Source organism: Schistocerca cancellata, chromosome 5, assembly GCF_023864275.1.
Source record: "Schistocerca cancellata isolate TAMUIC-IGC-003103 chromosome 5, iqSchCanc2.1, whole genome shotgun sequence".
Classification (NCBI taxonomy): Eukaryota; Metazoa; Arthropoda; class Insecta; order Orthoptera; family Acrididae; genus Schistocerca; species Schistocerca cancellata.
This window is the reverse complement of record NC_064630.1, coordinates 617620668-617641027: the sequence shown is the minus strand read 5'-3', so window position 1 is coordinate 617641027 and position 20360 is coordinate 617620668. Positions and strand designations below refer to the sequence as shown.

Genomic DNA, 20360 nt, shown 5'->3' with positions numbered 1-20360 from the left:
TCGTGAGACGAGATGGTTCTGAGTCCCACGAGGCGAAATTCATCAGAGTTCGACGAGGTGGAATTTTTCTAAACCCCTTAACACACATTTTTCTATGCCCATAAGACATAAATTTATGAGAGTAATGCCAGTCAAGAATCATTCTAAGTGAGCACAGTCTGCTCTGAAGGGAAAATTTCTCAGAACCTTCAGTCATGATTTCAAAATTTCCCGAGAATGACACTTACCAGTTAGCCTCAAAACTCCACTCTTGTCTTCTCTGATAGTGCCGGCACAATCACAATGACGGTCACTAACTCGGCACCCTCCAAGTGATGCACATTTGGTACCGCCTTTGCCGACGGTATTTACTTTTAGGTTAAACCCTACTGAAGAATTTGAAGGTCATTTCAAGTTTACGAAAATTTCGCCAGTGGACAGAGTTCAGAAAACATACAAGATTTTCATTGAAAATTTTTCCCGATCTCGCTTCGTTCTTGCAAGATATTGGTAACCTGGGAAAGTTACATTGAAGTGCCCCATGGCGACAAACCAATGGTCTTTTGAAAAAAATGTACCTTACAAGCAATGTGTATCTTTTCACGTAGAATACGAATATGGAATAAAAAATAGGGATTGCCATTTGCAAAAATGAACTTGACCCTGGTTTGACATTAAAAACTGGGTTCAAGGTCATTTCGAGGTAACCACTCCATAACCCCATTCAAACCTTATAACTTTTACCAGGTACTTTTTGGAAAATTGTGCCGCTCCAGAGATATCTACCGGTATAGATAAAAATGGGACATCATGTATATCAAAACGATGTGCGTGGTAAGCACAAGAGTGTTTCATAGTTTGTGAGAACGGGAAAAATTGTCAGAACGGTTAGTAGATCTATTTATGTTTTGTGTGTTTTGCTTTGGATTGTTACGTAGTTAACTCATCATGTCGTGTATTATTTCCTTGGATTTACATGGCCAAGTTTCAATTGTCAAAGCCGACACCAAAAGGTGAAGTTGAGAGGGAGACGGAAGGTTCGCAAAGAGGGCAGGGGCGTTAATTAAGTGACAAAGAAGTCGGTGTCTGAGGCGTATTGGTTAGGTGGATCGACAAGCATCCTTCAGTTCTGCCTACAGCGTAAAGATTATAAGAGTTGTGTTCCAGTTGGAGCTTCAATGTACTGCGTTGATAGGGGTGTACATACAAATGCTTGTATATGATTAGCCGGCCGGAGTGGCCGAGCGGTTCTAGGCGCTACAGTCTGGAACCGCGCGACCGCTATGGTCGCAGGTTCGAATCCTGCCTCGGGCATGGATGTGTGTGATGTCTTTAGGTTAGTTAGGTTTAATTCGTTCTAAGTTCTAGGGGACTGATGACCTCAGAAGTTAAGTCCCATAGTGGTCAGAGCCATTTGAACCATTTTTGTATATGATTAGTATCGTTCTATTTATTACATTAATGAAAAAACGCCTCGAAAGTACGCGAAAAACCAATACGTCCTAGGAAACTCTGCTTTTGCCAGTATTTAAAAAAGACATAAATAATGAAAGACCACTAGTATCAAAGTCGTACGTCTTCTAGTTAAAGACAGTGTGAGCTAAAGACCGGGAGGAGGGAGCATTGTTTAGGTTAGCTTACAGTGGAAGAGCACGTAATGCCCGACGATAACAAACGTGGTACTCATCGTCACTCTTGCACACAAAACGGTATACGATCCGACCTTACAACAGTAAATACGAACCGTACAAAGTGCATTTCATTCATCTGACACTAACTTAAATCTATGAAAACTGTAAAGTCAAGCTCCGCAAGCCGGTCAGGAACGTTAAAGCAGAGGTCTGTGAAGACAACTTCAGCCAATTGCCCGCGGACCGACCCTCTCTAGGACGACAATCCGACGGCAGCGGCCTCTCCCTCTATACGAAGAGGACACCAGCACCGCGCCGCCTGGACGCGGCCCAGTTGAAGGCTGGCCGTTCTGACTTCCACAGCGACATCAAGAATAGGCACTCGTATAGCAGCCCCTCAGGATCTGTATTACTTCTCTTGTATTACGAACTGTTTACACTGAAGAGACTTCTTATTTGTCTGTCGCTATTTGTTTGCGACACATCATTGTAAATTCTGAAAGTATTCTCATTTAATTTTCTGCAATAAAATTTATTAATCCGATTTGCATGAATTGTTGTCTACCGATCCGAGAAGCAGGTTTCCTAGGCACCCGATATTTGACGAGTGGACAGCATACAACAAAAACGCCCGTCATAAATGCGACAAGAGTTGTTGTAACATCAAAAAGTGCGCCAAAAGCATCATCACATTCATTACAAATAGGAGACTTACGATACTGTAGGTAACTAATACTCCTAACAACATTAATGAATTTATCGATACGAAGTTTACTGTGGAAATCCGTTTGTTCATTGAGTACATGCCTATCCTCTTTATTTAAGTGAACAAATGAAGTTCTTCAGAATTGGTTTGAGTTCCTTAAGGACGTCATCAGATTAACTCCTGTCGCGTAATGTGTAGCTGGCCATTCTTCTCAGGAATGGCGTCTCGGCGGTCATTAGTCTCCGTTCGTCATCCCTAAGGAGTGTGCAAACTTCAGTGCCATACAAAAGGGTAGGTTTCGCCAGGGTGTTATTTATTTCAAATCTGATGAGCCGTTGAACGAAAGAGAGTCTGATGATGATATTTATTATGCCTGTGAAGTTTGTGATTTTGTGTTGCATATCGTGTTCTTGAATGTCGCTGAGCTATCTGTGTGTGATTATTTGCTTGAAGGTTGTCTTGTCTATTGAAATTTTGATTATCTTGTTGCCTTTCATGATGAAGGCTATAACTTTGGTTTTATTGAGGGCGCTCCCCCCCCCCCCCCCGCCCTCCTCCGGCTCCTCTTGTACATTTCTACAATTGTTGCAACTGTGTATAGCCATACGCTCATCTCCGGTCATCATCCTCTTCTGCAAGAAGTAGCCGGCTGCCTGGGAACTAACGTCTTAGGGTAAATTTGTTTTGATTCTGCCATGGTCATTTTATCTCCATTCACTGATGATTTTATTGTGTATTGTCTATTGTGCAAACCACCTCCGGATGCCCTGTAAAAAAAGCCAAGTTTTTGCTACTGTTCACATCATAGAAGCGAACTGAATGACGGAGCTTGTTCTCATTGAGATCGTTCGTGGTAATATGATACATCTAAACACAGATTATGAATAAAATGTTTATGGGCTATCGTTTAAACAAAGTGTGTCAGATACAAATTCAGCGAAGTATAACAATTATATCAATGTTCATTATTGTATGTATTGTATTGAATGTTAACCGGAGACCTAGAAACGACGGAGAGGCTCCGGCCTCGCCGCAGCCGCAGTAGTCCTCAACCCTACGACGGCTGCCGCAGTCCACTTCACCCCTCCGCCGCCCCACACCGAACCCAGGGTTATTGTGCGGTTCGGCCCTCCGGTGGACCCCCCAGGGAACATCTCACACCAGACTAGCGTAACCTCTATGTTTTTGTGGTAAAATAATGGTGATGTACGCGTACGTGGAGAACTTGTTTGCGCAGCAATCGCCGACATAGTGTAACTGAGGCGGAATAAGGGGAACCAGCCCGCATTCGCCGAGGCAGATGGAAAACAGCCTAAAAACCATCCACAGACTGGCCGGTTCACCGGACCTCGACACAAATCCGGCGGGCGGATTCGTGCCGGGGACCAGGCGCTCCTTCCCGCCCGGAAATGTTCGTTATTACTAATAGTTAATTTTAATTCACAAATTTCTGTCTGAAGCCACATATGTTCTGTTATTTAAGAGTGAGACTGATTCAATAGAAGTCGCCATACGGGAGGAATAGATAAATAGTTACATTAGCATACCAAAAAGCCAATCGACCCTTTGCAGACCATCGGTTTATCAAAATTAACTTTACATCATCATACTGCCATTAAAAAGAAATTACCAGAAACAGTGCTTCTGTCCTGTCGTTGTTGAGTTCTCTAAGCTTAGTATCACGCAATAGACGATTTACAGACTTAACAGATCACGAAACGTTTTGTAATTTTAAAGCTGAAAAATTTTCACACGCTTTAAATGATTGGAGATTTTTTATTTACCAAGCATGCTTGAAATAAAAGTTGATTACATTGTATAGAGACAACTATCGCCAGAAGAATGTTGCAGCACTGCTGGGGAGGTAGAAGCAGAGCAGACCCAAAGTCCTATCAGCCATGGTGGCCCACACCTCCGTGGGAGTCGTGGTGGCCGGCGCCGCCTTGGTGCTGGCCTGGGCCACCGCCTTGGTGCTGCCCAGGGCCACCGTGGTGCTGGGAGCCGCCACCGTGGTGCTGGGATCCGCCACCATGGTGCTGCGAGTGCTGAGGGCCTCCATGGTGATCCGGCACAGCGCTGGCCCAAAGTGGCGAGACGCACATGGCGGCGACCAGGAGCACGGCCAGGACCACCTGTTCAACACAAACACACCTGCTAGAAAACAGTAGAGCTAGGAAAGAAGAAGGAAAGAATATTACGGTCTGACGTCCCATCGATGACAACGTCATTAGCGACAGCAAAACTCGAAGTGGGATAGCATAGGTCTGGAAATCGGCTGTACTCTTTTAAAAAGACTTTCCCAGTTTTCAACATCAGCAAAGTACCACGTTAAAGGCTTTTTATCTTTTGAAATCTTTTGAAAATAGATTAATGCCGAAACGCGTAAGGATTAATGAATAATAATAAATAATTGTGGTCAAGGCCAAAGTTTTATTATGAGGGGTGGTCAAAAGAAAAGGTACGAAACATCAGTGTGGGTATAACTGAAGTCTTTATACAAAAGTAAACACCAGAGGCGTGATCACAACTCTGCCACTCTTTCACGAGCTGGAAGAAGGCGAGTCGCCGCGCGGGATTAGCCGAGCGGTCTCAGGCGCTGCAGTAATGGACTGTGCGGCTGGTCACAGCGGAGGTTCCAGTCCTCCCTCGGGCATGGGTGCGTGTGTTTGTCCTTAGGATAATTTAAGTTAAGTAGTGTGTAAGCTTAGGGACTGATGACCTTAGCAGTTAAGACTCATAAGATTCCACACACATCTGAATATTTTTTGAAGTCGAGACTTCTACTTTGTCTTTAATTTAGACGTCCGAGTTGAAGCGCTTCTTCTGAGATTTTTTTCTGGAGGATCCAACACATGAAAGTCGCATAGTGATGTGTCCGGGCTGTAGGGCGGATGCTCTTGCTGATCCCATTGGAACGTGGCCGTTACGCTTTGTGTGACCTTGGAGACGGAAGGACGCGTGTCATCGTGGGGCAAGACCAGGCCGTTTGCTCTTCAAAATGGTTTAAATGTCTCTGAGTACTATGGGACTTAACTTCTCAGGTCATCAGTCCCCTAGAACTTAGAACTACTTAAACATAACTAACCTAAGGAAGTCACACACATCCATGCCCGAGGTAGGATTCGAACCTGAGACCGTAGCTGTCGCGCGGTTCCAGACTGTAGCGCCTAGAACCGCTCGGCCACTCCGGCCGGCGTTTGCTCTTCGTAGACATACATTGTCTCATAGTACACGTCATTGCCTACGGTTTTTGTGTGCCAGTGTTACAGTCCCCCTTTTCTGTTGAAGTCATGAATTGTAAGCGGGAAGAATAATTTCTGATAAGCCTTTGTGTGAACTCGAATCTCCATTATCTTGCCTTCATAGTCTACTCGCGAAATATACTTAGGAGGAATTAGCATAAGATTATCTGGTTGTCACCAGTTGATCCAGACCCATATCTGACGCTATTTGTGAGTTTGCCAGTAATTTTACAATACCCTAGTCGTGTTACAAGCGCTGCACTGGTTAAGTCGCGTGATGGGATGCATCCCCCGCATATAGTGACATGCCCGTTTTTCTGGAGGGGTTGTTTCCGAAGGGGAAGTGGTTTCACAGCGCCTCTAGAGCCCTGCTTGAGTCCTCCGTTAGACTACTCCTGCTTCGATGACCCTGCCAGTAGCTACGCTGCCACCAGCAAAGCCTTCCACTTTGTCGAAGCATGCAAACCCTCCCACCCAGCAATGATGGTGCCTTCAATAAGACGATGTCCCTCTTCTTCTTGTAGATGATACTGTCATTATTTAAAAAAAAATGAAGACGACCTCCAAAGACCAGTATACTGCCTGAATGAAATTTTGTGTTTTAAGAAATATTTCGGTAAGTTGACAGAAGAGAGGTTAGAAAACTCCTGGCAGAAACTAACAGCCCGTCACACACCGTAAAAGTAATTCTGGTCATATACAGCTAATATGTTATTGCAGTCAGAAATGGGCTGTCGGAAGGGAAGGAATTAGACAAGCATGCTCCCTATCACTGCTTCTACACAATACATAATAAAATCATCAGTGAATGGAAATAAAATGACCGTGGCAGAATCAAGACAAATTCACCCTAACATATTAGTTCCCAGGCAGCCGGCTACTTCTTGCAGAAGAGGATGATGTACAGAGATGACCGTATGACCTGCACACAATTGTAGAAATGTACAGAGGGGTGGGGGGAGGAAGCGCCCTCAATAAAACCAAAGTTATAGCCTTTATCATGAAAGGCAACAAGATAACCAAAATTTCGACAGACAACACAACCGTCAAGCAAATAATCACACTCAGGTAACTAAGGTAGGACCTCAGCAACATTCAAAAACACGATATGCAACACAAACTTCACGGGCCTAATAAATAGCATCAGTAGACTCTCTTTCGTTCAACGGCTCATCAGGCTTGAAACAAATAACACCCTGGCGAAACCTACCCTTCTGTATGGCACTGAAGTTTGCACACTTCTTAGGGATGAGGAACGGACACTAATAAGCGCCTAGATGCCATTCCTGAGAAGAATGGCTAGCTACAAATTACGCGACAGGAGTTAATCTGATGACGTCCTTAAGGAACTCGAACCAATTCTGATGAGGCTGCACAACTACAGGATATCTTGGAAAGATCATGTACTTCGGATGAACACCGGCTGGATCCCCCGAAAAATTCTCATATGCCAAACCAGCAACCTATAGGTAGAAGATGTGCTGGAAGGCCAGCAAAGGGATGGACTAAGAAGCCACAAGCCCCAATAGTGAATAGGAAGAAGAGAGAAGAAGATTCTTGACAATTTCAGAATTTGTGCTATTGAAAAAACACACTGTACAAAAAAAGGAATACACAGGGTACACACCGTATAACACCGTCTCTAGCATTGACAATGGTCTTAATTCCACGAGGAAGAGAGTCTCCAAGTTTCTGTATGTAAGTCATGTCGAGCTGAACCAACTGACAGATGGTTAGGCTCATACACCTACCAAATTGTGGGTATGTTGATAGCTGCGTTTAACCCTCTGTTCCAGATAGTCGCAGGTGTTTTCCATGGTATTAAGCTCGGACGATTCCGCGGGATAGTTGAAGTATGACACGCTGCCTGTTGTCATCTTGGAAGCCGCGAGTGTACACAGAATGTTCATCTTGGTTCAAATTGTTCAAATGGCTCTGAGCACTATGGGACTCAACATCTTAGGTCATAAGTCCCCTAGAACTTAGAACTACTTAAACCTAACTAACCTAAGGACATCACACACACCCATGCCCGAGGCAGGATTCGAACCTGCGACCGTAGCAGTCCTGCGTTTTCGGACTGCAGCGCCAGAACCGCACGGCCACCGCGGCCGGCTGTTCATCTTGAAGATGCTGGAGAAAACGCAAATACTTTGTCACCAAAAATGATGAAGTAAACATCCTGGCTCATTTTCATGTCATATGAATGAGTGGGCGATAGTTATGGATTGAATAATACCACTAAAACGTTACAGAACCACGCACCAAGCATTGCGGTTGAAGGCCTCATTGAGCAGTCGTTACATTCGATGGCTTACATCATTCTAAAAGAGACAAAATTACGACCTGTCACGCGGTAACCTTCTCCAGAGCAGTTCCTGTCGTATTTGAACAGATTATCGTTGACAAGGCAGGACACTTGTCTTCGAAATTTTTACGACCTCTGTTCTTGAGCCGCGTTGCACGGCTGCGACTGGTACAAAATATTCTTTCTAGGCGGTGATTAATTGTCCTGTGTGCTGTTTTCTTTGAGTCATCAGTCTTCTGACTGGATTGATGCGGACCCCACGAATTTCTTTCATGTGCCAACCGCTTCATCTCAGAGTAGCACTTACAACCTACGTTCTCAATTATTAGCTGGATGTATTCCAATCTCTACTACTGGTTTTGCCCTCTACATCTCCCTCCAGCATCATGGAGGTCATTCCCAGACGTCCTATCACCTGTCCCTTCTCTTTGTCATTGTTTTCGTCAGTGTTTCACACATATTCGTTTTCTCTCCCATACTGTGCAGTATCTCATTCCTTACCATATCATTCCACCTTATTTTCAACATTCGTCCGCAGCAGCACATCGCAAATTCTTCGATTTTCTTCTGTTCCGGTCTTCCCACAGCCCATGTTTCATTACCACAAAATACTTTGCTCCAAACGTACATTCTCAGAAATTTCTGCCTCAAATTAAGGCCTATGTTTGGTATCTGGTGACTTCTTTTGGCCAGGAATGCCTTTTTTGCCAGTGCTAATCTGCTTTTTATGTCCTCCTTGCTCAATCCGTCAGTTATTTTGCTGTCTAGGCAGTAGAATTCCTTAATTTCATCTACTTTGTGGCCATCAATCCTGACGTTAAGTTTCCCCCTGTTCTCATTTCTGCTACTTCTCATTATTTGCGTCTTTCTTCGATTTACTCATTTACTCTCAAGCCTCATTTTGTACTCATTGGACCATCTCATTCAGCGGGTCACGTTATTGTGCTTCACTTTCACTCAGGAAAGCAATATCATTAGCGAATCGTATCATTGATGTCCTTTCGCCCTCAATTTTAATTCTATTTCCCCACCTTTCTTTTATTTCCATTATTGCTTCTTCGATGTACAGATTGAACAATAGGGGCGAAAGACTACATCTCTGTCTTACACCACTTTTAATACGAGCACTTCGTTCTTGGTCGTCCACTCTTATTATTCCTTCTTGGCTCTTGTACATATTATATATTACCCATCTCTATAGCTTACCCCTACTTTTCTCAGAATTTCGAACATCTTGCACCATTTTACACTGTCGAACGCTTTTTCCAGGTCAACAAATCCTATGAATGTATCTTGATATTTCTTTAGTCTTGTTCCATTACCAAGCGCACGTCAGAATTGCCTCTCTAGTGCCTTTACCTTTCCTAAAGCCAAACTTACCGTCATCTAATACATCCTCAAACTTCTTTCCCGTTCTTCTTTATATTATTCTTAACAGCAACTTGGATGCATTAGTTGTTAAGATGATTATGTTATAATTCTCGCACTTGTCAGCTCTTGCAGTCTTCTGAATTGTGTGGATGATATTTTTCCGAAAGTTGCATGGTCTGTCGCCAGCCTCATACTTTCTACATACCAACAAGAATAGTCGTTTTGTTGTCACTTTCCCGAATGATTTTAGAAATTCTGATTAAATGTTATCTATACCCTAGAAATTCTGATGTAATTTTATCTGTACCTTCTGCCTGATTTGATTTTAAGTTCTCCTAAGCTCTTTTAAATTCTGATTCTAATATTAGATTGCCAATCACATCTAAATCGACTCCGGTCTCTTCTTCTATCATACGAGACAAATCTTCCCCACACAGAAGACCCCAAAGTACTCTTTCCACCTATCCGCTTTCTCCTCTCCATTTAACAGTGGAATTCCCGTTGCACTCTTGATGTTATCACCCTTCCTTTTTATTTCACCGAAGATTATTTTGACTTTCCTATATGCTGAGTCACTCCTTCCGAAAACCATTTCTTTTTCGATTTCTTCACATTCTTCGTGCAGCCATTTCAGCTTAGCTTCCCCCACTTCGTTTTTATTTCATTCCTCAGTGCCTTGTATTTATGTATTCCTGAATTACCCTGACCAATTTTGTACTTCCTTATTTAATCGATTTGCTGAAGTATTTCTTCTGTTACCCTTGGTTTCTTCGCAGTTACTTTCTTTGTAGCTATGATTTTCTTTCGCACTTCTGTGACTGCTCTTTCTAGAGATGTCCATTGCTCTTCAACTGTACTGACTACTGAGCTGTTCCTTATTGCTGTATCTATAGCCTTAGTAAACTTCAAGCGTACTCCGTCATTCCTTAGTTCTTCTGTATCCCACTTCTTTGCGTATTGAGTCTTCCTGACTAATCTCTTGAACTTCAGCCTACTCTTCATGACTACTACACTGAGTCTATATCTGCCCTTGGGTCCGTCTTACAATCCAGTATCTGATTTCAAAATGTCTGTCTGTCCATAATGTAATCTAACTGAAATCTTCTCGCATCACCTGGCCCTTTTCCAAGTATACCCCGTTCTCTTGCGATTCTTGAACAGAGTATTCGGCGTTACTAGTTGAAGCTTGTTACAGGAAGTTAGTTCTTCTCCTCTGTCATTCCTTGTCCCAAGACCATATTATCCTGTAACCTTTTCTTCTACTCCTTCCCCTACAACTGCATGCCAGTCTCCCATGACTATTAGATTTTCATCTCCCTTACGTTTTTTATTATTCTCATATAATTTCTCTATTTCTTGAGCTACAGCTTGCGACGTCGGCGTGTATACCTGAACTATCGTTGTGGGTGTTCCTTTGCTGTCGATTCTGATAAGAACAGCTCTATCACTGAACTGATCACAGTAACACACTCTCTGCCCTACCTTCCTATTCATAACGAATCCTACTCCCACAATACCATTTTCTGCTGTTGTTGAGATTATCCTATATTCATCTGGTCAGATATCCTTGTTTCTTTCCATTTCACTTCACTGTCCCCTACTGTATCTAGGTTGAGCCGTTTCACTTCACTTTTAAGATTTTCTAGCTTTCCTACCACGTTGAAGCTTCTGACATTCCACGCAACGGCTTGTAGAGTGTTCCCGTGGTCTCGGGGTAGCATCTGTGATTAGTAATCACAATGTCAAAAGTTCCGGGTTCTAACCTAGCTACCGCTTGAAGTTTGATTAATGGTCAGTATTGGCGGCCGAGGAGTTCAAGCATAAGAAGTCACTTTCATTCTGCCAGCGGCCTTGTCAGTGAGGGCGGAGGAGCTTACAGAGATTCAGGGCACTCTCTTGTGCTGGGGGTGGTAAACTGCATCTAAAGGCGAAAGAATCAGCAATGATGCATGAGGATGCAGAAGGAATGGAAGCCACTGCATTAAAGACACGTAACGTGTATCCACAGGACGTGGCCTGTAATTGAAAAAGTGTCATGATGATCTCTCCATTGGCATACGAATCCCGAATAGTCCCCCATTCGGATCTCTTGTGTTCTTATAATCTGCAAAAATCTTCAGTGATGTATCCGAAAACATTTTTGTGAAGAAGCGTTGGAGAATTATGTAGGGAGTATATAGTAATGAGGTTGCAATACGATATCAAACTGCATAAAACTGTGTTACAGAGTGAGACAAATAAAATCTGTGGCTTAATCTATCAGAATGCACACCTTGGAATAAAATTCTTGCTTAATGTTACAACAGCTTTCTCCTCAAGTATTTAGTGTATCTGATTAACTACGTTATGATTTGCAATTTTAATTCTCAAACATGAACTCTTTATCTCTTAGAATTCAGTAATAGTTTAGACAGGGTGCGCAGTTTTTTTTCTATTTAAATCAACAGAGAAGGATAGCAACTAAATTAGATGAAAAAGCAAAGGGACAACCATTAAAACAGTCGGGCAGCAATGGTAAGCTATAACATGTTCGCCAACCCTGTACCACGCGTGCCTCCCATAATCATGATACTTCCGTCGGTCTTCTCAAATGTATAACCTTTGGCTCCATACTATACACACTACAATGGACCTTCCGATGGTAAATAAGAGCTTAAAGGTATATTACAGTTTTTTGTGGTACAGGGCACACATTATAAACATGTGGAACTACCAGCAGAACCGTAGTATTTTTGCACCACATCTACATCTGAAATATGTCAATGTCCCGTACAAGAACTGACAAGTAGCAAAATCTAAACTTCTTGTACGACTTCGCAGTGAATGAAAATTTACAGGTGTTTGCGAAAGCGCGCAAATGCCCGAGAGACAACTTACCAGATACTTGTTCATGATGCTGATGTTGATAACAGACTGCACTTTTCTGTTGAGTTCTGTCCGCTTATATATGTTCTACAGCTCCTGCTGCGCATAACGAAGCTGTTGCTTTCTCAGAAAGCCACTTGGAATGATTAGTTTAAAATAACTTTGGGGAAAGGACCGTGATGTGAGTGAGTTTTTCCGAAGCACGTTCGGTGCGTGACGTCAATCTTTTTCGATGGAGTGCGAGAGCTGAACAAACAATGCAACAAGGTCGCTGAGGCTCCAGAGCGAACCGGGGAACCACTGAACGCCAATAAGTGCATTTTAGCAAATACGTCACTGTGAAAACAGCGCAAATTGTTTGTCCTACTGCTGAGGGATTGCGTAAGATACACCCAGTAGTTGACATCTAAGTACCCTCTTTGGTAAACGGCTTCAGGAATGACAAAAGAAAACACACTCAGCAATGATTGCATAAAATGTATTTTATGTGTAATAGTCACAGGTTTGACCTAAAATCGAGTATGAGCTTTATTAAATTAGTAGATAGGATGTAGAGTGAGAAAACATCAGGCGCTCTATTACGTTGTAATCTTTCCTCCCATTTATTTGTTGTAGTGGCTTTGTCTTACTTTTGCTGCCATGTGTCACAACGTAGAACAAGAAGACACTAATGTTATAGACTCGTCAGTGTTGTGTTCAAAATTTAACGTGTACGCTGTGTGTGTGCCTAATCGTTACGACGAAACACGGCTGCTAATCACTCCTTATTGGAAGCCGAAATTTCATCCAGGTTTTCTGGAGTGTAGGGATCAAGTAACAGCGACGAAGGCAACGAAAACTGTGGACAGACAATGTGGAAGACGGCTCGAAAACACCTAGAATGACGAATAATCACCCTGGAGGGAGTAGGATGAAGGAAAGTTGTTGAAACTGAGATCCACACAGCTTCGTAAATAAGAGAAGACGGATCAAAGAATGCCGGAAATAAGATCGGCTTTCGCACCGATATATAGGGAAGTCACAATTCATGTTACACACTCCTAGAGGTCAAGCTTTACTCAGAAATCCATATCCGAAAACGTCAGCCAACGACGCTAGAGAGTGTCAAAGTAAAAGGTGCCGGCGCCTGTAAATGTATGTATATGCAGGGTGATTCGGTGATGTTACATACTTTCTACAATGATGAAGAAGGATAAGTGTATCAATTTGATGTAGGCGCCCTTGTGCCGGAAACGAACGAGTAGAAAGTTATAAGCGAATACCGTTGTGATATCTCTGTCGGTGGAATGCACGTACTGGTATTGTTATTGCTAAGATGGTAGGATATGCAACTTTGTGTGCAACTTTAGAGGTGACAGTACGGACCAAAACAAGAGAAAAGTCCAGTAAATACGGATTCTAAAATACGTATCTTACGAGCTATGATCATTTATTCAATAGGGGAGATGTGTTTCAGGTTTACTGGATATTTTTTCCTTGTTTACTTCTATATTATCAACGCTGAAAGTGGTCTACCCTTCAGTCTTAGCAACAGTACCAGTACATGTATTTCTCTGTCAGAAGTTTTCACTTATAGTTTCGACTCGTTTGTTTTCGGTTCAGGAAACCCTACCTCAAATTCATACATTTATCCTTCTCCATCATCCTAGTAAGTTTGGACGTCATCACGAAATAATCCTGTATATTTGTACATTCACAGGCGCTGGCGCCTATGACTTTGACGCACCTGCAGCGTCGTTGGATGATGTTTTCGGACATGGGTTGCTGTGTAAAACTTGATCAACCAAGTACCCTATACAATCTCTAGTTGTGTGTAACATGAATTGTGAAACACACTGCATATTATGCAAGTAATTCCAAGTATCCTTGCACATTTAAATCTCTGATAATTTTCATCTTGTGGAAGAAATGTTGCTACGTACACTACTGACCATTAAAAATGCTACACCAAGAAGAAATGCAGATGATAAACGGGTATTCATTGGACGAATATATTATACTGGAACTGACATGTGATTACATTTTCACGCAATTTGGGTGCATACATCCTGAGAAATCAGTACCCAGAACAACCACCTCTGGCCGTAATAACGCCCTTCATAAGTCTGGGCATTGAATCAAACAGAGTTTGGATGGCGTGCACAGGTACAGCTGCCCATGCAGCTTCCACACGATACCACAGTTCATCAAGAGTAGTGACTGGCGTACTGCGACGAGCCAGTTGCTCGGACACCATTGGCCAGACGTTTTCAGTTGGTGAGAGATCTGGAGAATGTGCTGGCCAGGGCACCAGTTGAACATTTTCTGTATCCAGAAGGGCCCGTACAGGACCTGCAACTTGCGGTCGTCATTATCCTGCTGAAATGTAGGGTTTCGCAGGGAACGAATGAAGGGTAGAGGCACGGGTCGTAACACATCTGAAATGTAACGTCCACTATTCAAAGTGTCGTCAATGCGAACAAGAGGTGACCGAGACGTGTAACCAATGGCACCCCATACCATCACGCCGCGTGATACGCCAGTGCGTTCACCACGATGTCGCCAAACACGAATGCGACCGTCATGATGCTGTAAACAGAACTTGGGTTCATCCGAAAAAATGACGTTTTGCCATTCGTGCACCCAGGTTCGTCGTTGAGTACACCATCGCAGGTGCTCCTGTCTGTGATGCAGCGTCAAGGGTAGCCGCAGCCATGGTCTCCGAGCTCATATACCATGCTGCTGCAAACGTTGTCGAACTGTTCGTGCAGATGCTTGTTGTCTTGCAAACGACCCCATCTGTTGACTCAGGGATCGAGACGTGGCTGCACGATCCGTTACAGCCATGAAGATAAGATGCCTGACATCTCTACTGCTAGTGATACGAGGCGGTTGGGATCCAGCACGGCGTTCCGTATTACCCTCCTGAACCCAGCGATTCCATATTCTGCTAACATTCATTGGATCACGACCAACACGAGCTGCAATGTAGCGATACGATAAACCGCAATCGTGATAGGCTACAATCCGACCTTTATCAAAATCGGAAACGTGATGGTATGCATTTCTCCTCCTTACACGAGGCATCACAACAACGTTTCACCAGGCAACGCCGGTCAACAGCTGTTTGTGTTTGAGAAATCGGTTGTAAAGTTTCCTCATGTCAGCACATTGTAGGTGTCGCCACCGGCGCCAAACTTGTGTGAATTGTCTGAAAAGATAATCATTTGCCTATGGCAGCATCTTCTTCCTGTCGGTTAAATTTCGCGTCTGTAGCGCGTCATCTTCGTGATGTAGCAATTTTAATGGCCAGTAGTGTATATAAAGGCAACAGAGAAACCATTAATGTTTCTTAGCTCTACAGCATTCAAGCAACTGTAATGTCGCACCATTATTCACAAAAAATCTATCGACAGGGAGTTAGTTGTCATTCGTCTTCAAGCAACCTACTCCTTTCCGTAACACACAGATTATTTACGATAAACCTTGACAGAAAACTAACGTGAAATTCACACCTCTTCAGCATGGAACATAAAGGCCATCCGCCATTATTCTCACATATTCCTCATCCACCTCCTCCTAAAGTATGCTAATATTACCTTGGTCTCCACCTCTCCTTCGTTTCAAAAATCTCTTCAAATCGTAGTAAGACATGTACTTGACTTCGTCTTTCACTATGATTTACCTTCTCCAGTTCGTCTCCTATACCACCTAACCTGTCTCCTTCTCCTCTTCTTGGAGCAGTTTCGGACGCAATACATTAATCTGTCCCGGCCATTCAGTATTTATTCTGTAATAACCAATACTTGCACCCTGCTGCAACGTTACATCCATATTCCAAGTTCCATGTACCATCATACCTCATCTGTCCTCTCCCAATTGAAATGTCAACCGTCTCTACCCATGGATGAAATTCGTGCCAAGCCATTTTCAACAACACTCTACCTCAGCTCATACTGTCAACGTCCCCCCCCCCCTCCCCCATCCACCGTCCTTCTGTGTTTGCTGTTTCCTATGTTGTAGTACTGATGATTCCACCTCTGTCATTAACATGATCATTGTAATGTACCACTAGCAACACCATCATATCATAGCAGCATAATGTGTTCGAAGCCACCTGCCCAATTTATTAAGGTGATTTTAAAAGACGGGGTTTTTAATGTATGTGTAGGTCCATCTTTATGGGATTTTTTTATTCCGGAGAACAGGGTACCTCAGAACACCTCACTAAGTGAACCCATATTTCCTATTATAGTCAATCCCTTTATTGTCTCCCGTCAGTAGCCTCAGGCTCTCCCTCTTCGTCGACAACTTCGTCGCCTGTTGAGGCTTTCGGCGGACCAGTTTACTCGACAGGTTTCAGCGCTATATCGAACATTTGTACTCGTGAAGCATAGACATCAAAGAAACACCGCCTGTATGAATTTCTGACGAAGAAAGAAATTTCTCACCCTGTCCTTGCTCCTCGGTCTTCCGTTTGTCAGAATCATGATATTTTTGGGGTTAATACTCGACAGAAAACTACGTTGGCCCTGCCATATGCCTATCTCAGCAAATCGCTGCGTCCATACTCTCAACGTTTTGCGCGTTCCAAGATGCGCATCATGAGTAGTGGATGTAGAGTCCTTCTTCGTTTGTGTCCACTCGATGAAAGCTAGACTATGAATTCATCATACGTTTTACGTTACGGAATAAGCTGGCTACTGGTGCGTTCCCCGCCAGTCCAGTTATGGGCATCTAGCCGGAAGCTTCAGAAGTGCACCGTCATTCCAGCGCAATGCTCTCCTCTGCATATACATAAGCCAATTGTTATCTACAGACGACCGGTGTGGCCGTGCGGTTCTAGGCGCTTCAGCCTGGAACCGCGTGACCGCTACGGTCGCAGGTTCGAATCCTGCCTCGGGCATGGATGTGTGTGATGTCCTTAGGTTAGTTAGGTTTAAGTAGTTCTAAGTTCTAGGGGACTGATGACCTCAGATGTTAAGTCCCATAGTGCTCAGAGCTATTTGAACCATTTGTTATCTACAGAACGTTAACTAAGATCGTGGCCAGTTTAATCGATAGAAAAATGAATTTATATGTAAATTGAAGGTGGAGAGGGGGAGAAAGAAGACGAAAGGGAGGGGATTACTGATGTTTGCATCGGGACATTTTTCTGGAATCAGCGGCGACGAGTCAAAATGTGTACGGGACAGGGATTAGAACCCAGAATCTGCTGCTTACTTGGCGTATGCTTTAACCACTGCATTAACCGTGAAACAGTGTTGTCTCACTTGTGCGGACTATCTCAGCACGCCTCACGGCGGACCCACACTTTCATAGAGCGGCACCTGTCCGCAGTCACCTGCCGGTTTCCTCCATGCTCCCTATTGTGAGTTTCCCGGAGGAAGTCGGATGTACTTGTGCATCCACAATGAAGACGGTGGATCAATTGCCCATCTAGGGGATAAGTTATAAAAATGCATGGAATCTGCAGCTGTGATACGTTATATGTAATTTACAAATGGTAGAGCACAGCAATCAGTAGACCTTTCTTTGCAGGTTTTATTTGAAAAATTCAGATTTGGGCTAGTGTCTAGCCATCATCAATGCACTGTTTCGTAGTCTCAATCCATGTCAGTTCCCTGATGTTCTGGCGTCTGTCGAAGTTTTGAAAGAACTGCGACAGACGCCCGAACATCAGGGTAACATGACATTATATGTAAATTGAAGGTAGAGGGGTAAAACCTTTTGTAACTTTGTTATATTTTAGGACATAAATGGCAAAGTTGCAAATAAGTCAACACCACCATCTGACGATGGATTCAGGCCCGAAACAAGTAACGGTACAATAAAATAATCTCAAAAAACTGGTGGGTGGGTGCAGTATTTCCTACAGCGTAATTTATGAAAACAGCTGCGGTGTTCTCTGACAAAAAATGGATACAAGAATCATAATTTTCCCAAATATCCAGCAACATATGATGAGTAGGTTCAGCTGTACTATCTGTAGCATAAATGTAAAGAGGACAATTATCCACGAGATTTACATGCCGATTTATTGAAATTTAAAGACGCCAAGATCTTAAAGCAGACTGCATTGCTTTCAGTCCATCTTACAAAAGCCAGAACTGTTGCTGTTCTACCCCCGCTCAATAGCTAGTGCAAAGATATTGTAATCGCATTGCTCAGCACACTACCTTCACAAACGCCCAAGGAGAAAAAACTGGAACAAAACACAGAAACAGAAAAAGGGTTTATCGAGGATGAAATAAGTATACTTGAGAAAGAACTAACAATACTGAGGGGAAAAATCAGCGATTAATAACAGAAAACAGAACGCCAAGATTAAAAAAAGAAAATTAGTGGCTTATGCTTTACTCAGACAAAGGAAGCAATGCCACGCCTTCAGTTTCGACACAACGCCTGAACTAGACCACATTCCACAAAAAGTCTTTCCAGTACAAGTAACACCTTGCTTTTACTCTCTTTGTCCAGGAGGACTTACATTTAAGTAACATGTTAAGTATACCATTACCAAGATTTGCAACTTTTAAAACATAGGTATCTAATTCTTTTCGGTGTTATGCTGGCACTTTGATTAATGTGTGTCTATTAATTATCGGTGTATGAAGTAATTGCAATTTTGTTGCTTCCTATCAGCATGTAAAAGATGTTAAATATTCGTTCAATTGCCGATCGTGCTTAGTACACTGAAAACTCATATTATGGGTGCGTATGCAGTACTATTGAAAATAATATAAAACATTGAGTAATAGCATGTATATGACAAGTTCCGTTATGAAGTATAGTTTCATTCTTACCATCAAAAGGAAAACAATATAGGCGATCCGCGGACATAGGCAGTAGTGACATCCAGTCCCTGTGTATGCATGTTTCTGTCGTATCCCTAGCTCATTAAATTCTCCTTCTGTTTAGAGTGAGTCAATGTCACTTTAAGCGGAACAGCGTCATACCAGAACGTGAGAGTCTGACCACTGCCGTTCTCATTCGCCCGTAGTGATCTTCGGTTAAAACGTAACATATCGCTTCAGCATAAGCTCGATAAACCACCATAAAGAAATTAGCCATAGTTCCTGCAGGTGTAAAGTGATTGAAGTCGACGTGGCTTAAGAACTAGGTTGGAGAAAAGACCATGACAGCTACAATCAATTTTAACTAAAATTATTTCTTGTTCACTGTCGTCATGATTATTGACAACCATTCTTGCAGTCAATTTGGGTAAGCTAAAATTAAAAAAAGAAAGTTTATTTCACGCCTGTTCTTCGGAAACTGAGATAGTGAAATTAACGAAAGACTTGATAATAAAATTAATGTAGGTTAATTCTTACAAAGAAGAATACAGAAACCAGCCACTATTAATACTGCTGTTTATTTAGGTAAATAGCGCCGTTACCGGTTTCGAACTGGCAAGTTCATCGCCAGACAGCTGTTCACATGATTTTCGAGATACACTTTACATTATCGTCCGTTTTTGATTTTTATTATTCCGCTATGGTGAAGTATTTTTGGTGTGTTGTTGCCCTACGGTAGAAAACAGTGTTAGAAGCGCCCTAAGTGAAAATAACTAACCTCCAAACGACGAAATACAGCGTAAATAAATATGTGAGGTTAAGTGGTTTCGATGTAAGTACCATAACCACTTAACCTCATATATTTATTTACGCTGTATTTCATCGTTTGGAGGTTAGTTATTTTCACTTAGGGCGCTTCTAACACCGTTTTCTACCGTAGGGCAACAACACACCAAAAATACTTCGCCACAGCAGAATAATAAAAATCGAAAACGGACGATAATGTAAAGTGTATCTCGAAAATCATGTGAACAGCCGTCTGGTGATGAACTTGCCAGTTCGAAACCGGTAACGGCGCTATTTACCTAAATAAATAGAAGTATTCATAGTGGGTGGTAGCTGTTTTCTTCTTTGTAAGAATTAACCTACATTAATTGTACACAGCCACGGTCACACCATGTAAGTTTTAGAGAAAATAACATTGATAATAAAACCTGTCGCCTAAGTTTTTATAGCGTTTACACTGTTCCAATGCGCATTTTGAAGTCATACCTTTGTCATCTGAACTTCAGTTGTTACCGTAGACCCTTCATTGTGACGCCCGCACTCCAGCAACGCACATTTATTGGAGTTGTCTCGCATTCTTAACCGTCATTTGCAAAACTATGGAGGAATGTATACAGAATTACAGAAGATTATACCAAATAAGGTCAAAAAGTAACGGGAATTCCTTAATTTCGCGGGGCGCTTATACATCTGACTTTA

General features: G+C 42.7%; 1 protein-coding gene across 1 annotated transcript; it reads right to left on the bottom strand.

Moving 5' to 3' along the window:
* Positions 1-4072: 4072 nt before the first annotated feature.
* LOC126189014 (uncharacterized) lies at positions 4073-12167 on the bottom strand. Its single transcript, XM_049930830.1, has 2 exons — positions 12115-12167; positions 4073-4448 (listed from the first exon to the last, which is right to left on the bottom strand). Exons 1-2 carry the CDS (start codon positions 12127-12129, stop codon positions 4209-4211), a joined length of 255 nt encoding a protein of 84 aa, XP_049786787.1. The 5' UTR covers positions 12130-12167; the 3' UTR covers positions 4073-4208.
* Positions 12168-20360: the final 8193 nt, after the last annotated feature.